This window comes from the organism of the source record quoted next, unplaced genomic scaffold (assembly GCF_019419815.1).
Source record: "Pyrus x bretschneideri cultivar Hongxiangsu unplaced genomic scaffold, Pyrus_bretschneideri_v1 Contig15, whole genome shotgun sequence".
NCBI lineage: Eukaryota > Viridiplantae > Streptophyta > Magnoliopsida > Rosales > Rosaceae > Pyrus > Pyrus x bretschneideri.
In genome coordinates, this window is record NW_025999446.1 from 425,764 (window position 1) to 433,183 (window position 7,420).

Sequence of the window (7,420 nt, forward strand, 5' to 3'; positions counted from 1 at the left end):
TAGGACCAAACCTCTCTCAAATAAAACCTAAAAGGTAAGAACCTACAAGACAAGCTACAAAACAAAAAAGGAAAATCCCAAAAAAAAAAATAGGTAAAAGAAAACCACACATCAAGAAGGGGAGATAAACCTGTAGGCCGACATAACCAAGAAATTTGATTGCAGAAAATGAAGAATCTTTATAGGAGGAGCTGCATGTCAAACAAGTGAAGATGAGAGAAGCCCTAAATTGGCCAATTTATTTATTAGCAACTGTATTCTCTTCTCAAAACGTACAGTTATTCCAACGAGTCTGGAGCGACCAAAGAGGAGAAAAAAAAAACTAGAAACAAAGCAAGATATCACGTTAGAAGAGTCATTTTCAAGCCATAAATGTTGCCAACCCTGCGCGTGAGCCAACTCCACAGTAAGAATGATAGCATGAAGATCCGCATAGAAAGCAGTGTTTTAAAAAACTCACCCCAAGGCACGCCTAGGTGGCCTTGGAGGCAGGGCATGAGGAAAATCACCTTTGTTTTGTGGGAGTGGGCGAAAACCCACCTAGTCTTCGTTAGGGGTGCCTGGGTGACCGAGCGCACCTGAGGCGTTCAATGGGCGTCCATTTTTTCTTTTTTTGAGTTGCCCAAATCTGAAATTTCCTGATCAGGGGCCGTTTGTCTGAAGAAGATGAAGTCGCTAGCGCCTTTTCTTTTCTTTTTTTTAATATTTTTTTCTTTTAGGTTTAAAATGACCCTACTTTGCTAACATTTATTATCCCACTATCTTCCTTTATGTTCACTTTTTGTTTTTTATATTATTCTTTTCTCATATTCAAAATAGATAAGCATCTTTTAGTTTTAGTTTTTATTATTTTTTTAAGATAAAGAAGCATATTTTCTTGGATATTCTACCAACAGGAAAAAAAGATAAACATATGTTTGTTTTTAATTTTTTAACGTTATATTATTTAAAAGATACATTATCTTATCCTTATTTTTTTTGAGACTACATATCTTACTCAAATATTACTCAAAACTCTCATAATTCATATAAATATGCACTTACTTAAGACTAAAAATGTTTGATTTCCACCCTATTTGTTTGATTGTTGATTAATGTGATTGCTTGGTTAAATTTGTTTGTGATGTGAGTTCAATTTGTTTGTGACATGTGCACTTTTGAATAACAATGAATATTTATTTTACAAAGTATTATATTTTTATATATTATATATAATTCTGTATAATATATATTAATAAAATTTAGGTCTCGTGAGGCTTCGCCTCATGCCTCAAGGCTTTCGCCTAGACGGGACCATCCATGAGACGCCTCGTCCACGCCTCCGCCTTTTAAAACATTGATATAAAGAAGTACAATGCCCCAAGCTCAGTGAGAAACCACTAAGAAAATAACCTGCAGAATCTCGAAAAATCCCACCACATGCCGCAAGACTCGGGTTACCTTTAGTAAGGTCATCTATATTCACTTTGACCCAACAAAATGGAGGAAGTGTCATCAGGTATATGATTGGTTACGTGTCATTGAAAAGAAAAACATGCAGTTAACTGAAAACATCAAGGGGATGATTCAAATACTTTGCATGATATTCATTAATTAGTGCCTCGTTTACAAAATCTGTTAAAAACCCTCGAATATCAAAATGTTGGCCAAAAAATATGAAAGCTGCATCCCAAGCAGCTCTCACTGTAGTGGCTTGAGATCGATTCTAACTTGAGTAACTTGAGATGAGGATGGTCGGAAACACCAACATGCAGAGGTGCGTCAAAAGTTCTGTCCAAAAAAATGTTTGCTAACACATGTTGTATTTGCTAAGTGTATAGTAGCAGAAAATTCCTCTTCGACATATATGCAAACCTCGCACCGTATGCTCTTTGTTCACTCATGAGCCATGTTACAACATCATCCATAAAATTGTATTTTTGTACAAAATCTTGTTGTTTTATGTTTAATATTTGTGGGTGCCTTTAAAACTTTAGCTTTAGTATTCAACAAATATTACGCTGACATCTTGTTCAAATCTTGTTGGCGGTGTGGGGGTTGGCGAGCTGTTGGAAGCGGCGGAAGCAGTCTCTCAAGTCTTGTTCAAATCAAATTATTAGTCAATTTTGATCTCAGCCAACTTTGCTTTGCAACAGGTACAATTCTCGTTGCCTCTAATTAATTAATTATTTATATAAACAGAGCATTTTTTTACAAAATAAAAAAAAATATTTATCTAATTTTGATTTAATTTGTTATTATCTTCATATTAAAAAGTATTTAAAATTTATTTTGTTCTATGAAAAATAAAAAATAAAAATAAATGCTTTGTCAGTAAAAGCTGTCATCAGGTATATGATTAGTTGCATGTCATTGAAAAGAAAAATATCCAGTTAATTGAGAACATCCAGGGTGGATTCCAATATTTTGCATGATATTCAGTACTGTCTCGTTTGCAGAATCTGTTAAAAACCCTCGAATCACACACTATTGTAAGTAATGAAATCTACAAGTCAAAATCTTAGTGTTGTAAATTATAAAACATGCAGCCCAGCTCTCACTGTAGTTTGTAATTGTTGCATTATTACCCTTTAGATTCTAACTTGGGATGAGGATGATTGGGGACACCAACATGCAGAGGTGTGTCAAAAGTTCTATCCAAAAAAAAAACATTGCTACACACGTTGTATCTGCTAATTTTGGCAACACAATAGATTCCTTCAGGGGTGGAGATTAGATTACGGCACTTTGGTTCTTGAATACATACCAGAATTTCTTCCAAGATTTTTAAATCAGAAGCATTCACTCACATGAACTTTGTCAATGTATCTTAAAAGCATAAATCGAAACTCGGACAGATTTCCCCCATTTTAACTTTTGAACACAGACCTCGGCATCAAAAGTGTCAGAACTAAATTATACACAATGCTCGGCAACAAATTCTCAGACTCAAGTTCAAAAAGGATGTGATCGGAGACACCAACATGCAGAGGTGCGTCGTGTGAGTGCTCGTTAACTGTTGGTTGCCGAAAAATCTCCCTCGGCATTTATGCGAAAACCTGCGCACCGTATGCTCTCTATGTGCTAAATGGGACCCCTCTCACAAGCCCTTGTCTAGTACTCTCTGCAAATTTAGATCATGTATTAGGTCAGCATACTTGTTTTTTCTTTGGCATCTGCAAACTAGCTCCCTATTCACTCATGACTCATGCTGCAACAATATCCATAAAAATGTTATTTTATGGAAAACTTCTTTTGTGTTTAATCTTTATAGTTATCTTCAAAACTTTAACTTTACTATTCCAATCTATTCTTAAGAAAATTATTCCAATCTATTTTCAGAAGTGGTTAACAATGAAAGCTGAAGTTCCTGATAATATAAATTTTAAAATAGTCAATCATGATTAGCCCTCTCTATACAATAATTTTTCGTGTGTGCTCAAAGTATGTTACAAATATGGCTCGGAAAGATTTAGGTAAAACTATTAATTATCGAGTGATGTTATCCTATCAGTGATAGATTTTTTTCATAGGTTGCCCAACCTTGCACCGTCAGATCGCTCTCTCATTTTCTCTCTCTTGTCAGCTAATTTCGTAAATGGCCTAACATAAACTAGTATATATTACTCCATATCTTTCTGTTCTTTACTTTCTTCTCCTACCTTCTATTTTGAGGTGTCTATGTGAGAGCGAAAGATTTATCCTCTCTCCCTTACCATACAGCTATATAGCTGGCCTGCTAGGTTTCACAAAATAGAACAGGAAAGGGGCAAGAATTTTTTATTATTTTTGCATAGTTAAATATGGGGAGAGTGAAGCTTCAGATCAAAAGGATTGAGAATACAACCAATAGGCAAGTCACTTTCTCAAAAAGAAGAAACGGGCTTATCAAGAAAGCCTATGAACTCTCTGTTCTCTGCGATGTTGATGTTGCTCTCATCATGTTTTCTTCATCTGGGAGACTTAGTCTCTTCTCTGGAAATAAAAGGTAGTGATATTGTTATTCTTTTTGTTCAAGGAATATTGTTATTCTTTTTGTTCTTTTGTTTAATTAGCAGTCAGATTAATCTGTAAATGCTAATATATATCAAGGAATATTTGTTCTTTTGTTTTTTTGTTTGATGGTACTGAAGCATTGAAGAGACTCTGGCACGGTATATTAATCTTCCCGCCAATCAGCGAGGACGGTAAGCAGATATTGACCATCAGATTATGGTTATGATCACATTCGATCGGAGCGTGTAATATTTCTTGTGTTCCTTTTGATGCATGGTTTTCATTTACCCTTCGGGTACGATGCCTTGATCTCCGTTTGGATCAACTTATGCAATTATAAAGTCAGCATAATCAAGAGGTAAATAAGCAGCACTCATAAGTTACATCCTTCCAAGAATTATATGTAAATTTGTTTATTTATTTGTATATATATGTTTTCAATTAGGGAAAGAATTTCACACACTCTTTTTGTCCTCATGCACACTCCTGTTTATTTCTAGCATTTGAGTTGAATAAAGAAAAAGAAAATTAATGAACAAAAACAAACATGGGTGCGCAAAAAGAGAAAATTGTTTGCAAAATTAATTTCCTTCATCTATTAATATCTTTATCTCTTTCAGATTTTTATTGAAGTGATGGTTAAATATGCAGTTTCTCCAAAGCGTTCTTGGTAAATTGTGGAGGGAAGCTGATCAAACCTATCAAGCAACCAGGTCTTGGTTCCCTACTTGTCTATGTTCTTCACCCTGCTTAGTTAAATTTCTAATGTAATCTTTTACCAAAATTCCTGGTCAAATTTAGCTAGTCAATTTATTTGGTGAACAAACGCTGGTGAGTATAGCAGTAGTACTCTATTGTACTGACCGTATTGTGATTGTTGCTATGATTTCATGTAATCGATGGATGCAGTCCGATGAGTGGTACTGATTCGGATCAACTGGAGGTACTTTATGAACATATTCAAGCACAAACAAGTTGATTGACACGGCTTCATATTTAAATCCTACCTATTTCTGAATTAATTACAGGAGATTCAACAAGACATCGTATGCTGCAAATCACAATTGGAAGAAATGGGAAATCGACTAAGGTGCTGCTATATTTACAAAACCCTAAACCCTATAGCGCGCATGTCTCCGATCACCGACAAATTACTATAATTAGCAAGCATCCTATGTATGCATTCCTCTTATATGTGAAGTGTCGATAGCAGGATCTTTGAAGGAGAGGATCTCTCTGAAATCAGGACATTGCATGACGCTGAGTACCGGGAACAGATCCTTGAGGAAACTCTAAAACGTTTGCGCGTGCGCAAGGTATGTTATATACTGAATACAGTACTTTGCTGGTATGCTCCTAGCTGCAACTACACCTGTTACTACGCATGTCGTTTATATAAATTTCAGCTGAAATTTATAACTTATGACATTAATTCATGGCAAAACATGTACAGCAAGTTCTGGAGGAGTATGATTCTTCTGCTACAATACTACAGGTCTGTTAAAGTAGCATTTTTGTGTGTACTTTATCTTTATAGTAAACATTTTTCGTCCTAACTGTATATGGAGAAACCTTTATAAGCATATCGCGGACATAGCTAGCCACATGATGTTATCTTTACAGGTGGTATAACATTTGTGGATGACAGAGTTTGATGTCTCATTTCGGATTATATTATGCTAGCACATATATTATAATGTGCCTGAAGTAATAACATCACGTAATGGTGGTCGTCGAAAAATTAGTAACTCGTCATAAGAGCATATACTTCAAGCATGCATGCCAAGAAGGAAATAACTTAAAGTATTCATTATTTAATATGTTGAACTGTGTATATACGTTTGCAGCTACCTACAGCTACAACAAATATACATGAACTTGTTACAGGAAGTCCACACAATATTCTAGTTGATTGGCTTCTACAAGGAGATCCACAAGTTCAGATTGTAAACTTTTTGAATTCAAATGGCTCTCTTCCCCTAAGGTGATTATAAATTATATTATATATACTGGCCAAACATGCATATATACAGAGAGCGCCCCTTAAAGAAACAGATGCCTTGTTTTTCAAAACAAAAAAAAAAAAAAAAAAGGGAGGGGGGGGGGGGTGGAGGGATTAGTTGAGGGCATCACACCACATCAGACTTCACTGGTCAAATTGTTTATCGTTCAATGAACCTCATAGATTATTTTTGCAAAATATTAGCCAATTTAGAAATATTTGAGGCATATAATTGAGTTCATTTGACAAACATTATGCTAATAAATATTGAAATTTCATCGAAACAACTATAATGGGGCAAATCTGGATTGAATTGAATTTTTTGAAGCATGATCTATAAATCGAAACTTATAAAATAGACGATTCAAATCATTGAAGTTTGAAGTAGAGTGAGTCTCACAATTAATCTTTTTTTTTTTTTCTTTTTGCAAAAACTAAAATCGCTTCCTTTAAAGAACCTGAATATATATATATATATATATATATATATATATATGCATACACACACATATTAATCTATATATCATTACAGTTATATATAGGTTAATGAAAAACTTATTAGTTTCGTTTAGTTAAATCAATGATTTTTTCTGCTTCGTGAGGATTAGAGATCAGCCAGCTGAAAGTAGATTTGACGCCATAGCTTCCCAATCAGCACTTGTTAGCGGACAAAATAGGAGTGTTGATGAGCATCGCAGCACAGGAAATGGTTTGGAGGATGACAATAATGGTTTGCAGCGTCAAGAATTAGGACAAGTTATTGATGTCAACTTTTCCGCGTGGAAGGATTTCTATCCGACAGGTATTTCTCTTTTGCATGTTCTGATAATTATATCCTTAGAAAAAAAAAATACATATATTATTTCTCTACAGTTCATGCAGCTAAACAATGACCAAGTCATGGTGCAAGGAATTGAAATAATTAAAAAATAAATAAATTTATTGACAGAAAATGAACACTTTCCTGCAGCTTCTTCAAGTGGACGAGGACTCTATATGTCATCACAGTTCAATCCACCACCAAGCATCTTGCACCCCAATCAAGATCAAAACCAACTTTGACATTTTGTATATATATTGTGGTTACAACTCGCATGATTTTACTGCCTTTCCTTCGAGTCTTATTACCATGTTGAAAGTCAATACAGAACTGTAAGAATCCGTAATGAACTTTTCCCTTGTTGCTATCATGCTATATAGTATATGCATGCATGGCGTTTTACATAGTAAAAAAAGTTACTCTTATCATATTTTTCATACCACATTTGTATCATCTTTATAATAGAGATTCAACCCACTTGTGTTGATAGGCCATTCCTCTATTAAAGAGATGATACAAATATGATGTGAAAAATGTAGTAAGTGTAGTGGAAGTTATGGTGAGGAGAAGGATAAGTATTATGTGCCTCTAGGAAACTAAGTGGGTTGGTCTTAAGGCAAAAG

The 7,420-nt window shown here is 34.7% G+C and overlaps 1 protein-coding gene across 2 annotated transcripts; it reads left to right on the forward strand.

Moving 5' to 3' along the window:
• The first annotated feature begins 503 nt into the window (after window positions 1-503).
• Window positions 504-7,167, forward strand: LOC103945308 (agamous-like MADS-box protein AGL104). 2 transcript variants are annotated; one of them, XM_048580211.1, is made up of 11 exons: window positions 504-3,967; window positions 4,113-4,166; window positions 4,318-4,333; window positions 4,627-4,688; window positions 4,885-4,918; window positions 5,004-5,065; window positions 5,189-5,291; window positions 5,429-5,470; window positions 5,823-5,959; window positions 6,580-6,779; window positions 6,948-7,167. In XM_048580211.1, the coding sequence occupies exons 1-11, from the start codon at window positions 3,783-3,785 to the stop codon at window positions 7,037-7,039; spliced, it is 987 nt and encodes a 328-aa protein (XP_048436168.1). In that variant the 5' UTR covers window positions 504-3,782; the 3' UTR covers window positions 7,040-7,167. The 2 variants fall into 2 exon arrangements, with proteins under 2 accessions (XP_048436168.1, XP_009354141.2); XM_009355866.3 differs by having other exon boundaries at window positions 2,804-3,967; window positions 6,586-6,779.
• Window positions 7,168-7,420: the final 253 nt, after the last annotated feature.

Excerpts from the sequence above, each read along its gene's own strand:
- LOC103945308 (XM_048580211.1), top strand. The coding sequence starts at position 3,783 with ATGGGGAGAGTGAAGCTTCAGATCAAAAGGATTGAGAATACAACCAAT. Across the intron at positions 4,689-4,884 it reads CAAACCTATCAAGCAACCAG|TCCGATGAGTGGTACTGATT; the intron begins GTCTTGGTTCCC and ends CGATGGATGCAG. Across the intron at positions 5,471-5,822 it reads CTTCTGCTACAATACTACAG|CTACCTACAGCTACAACAAA; the intron begins GTCTGTTAAAGT and ends ATACGTTTGCAG.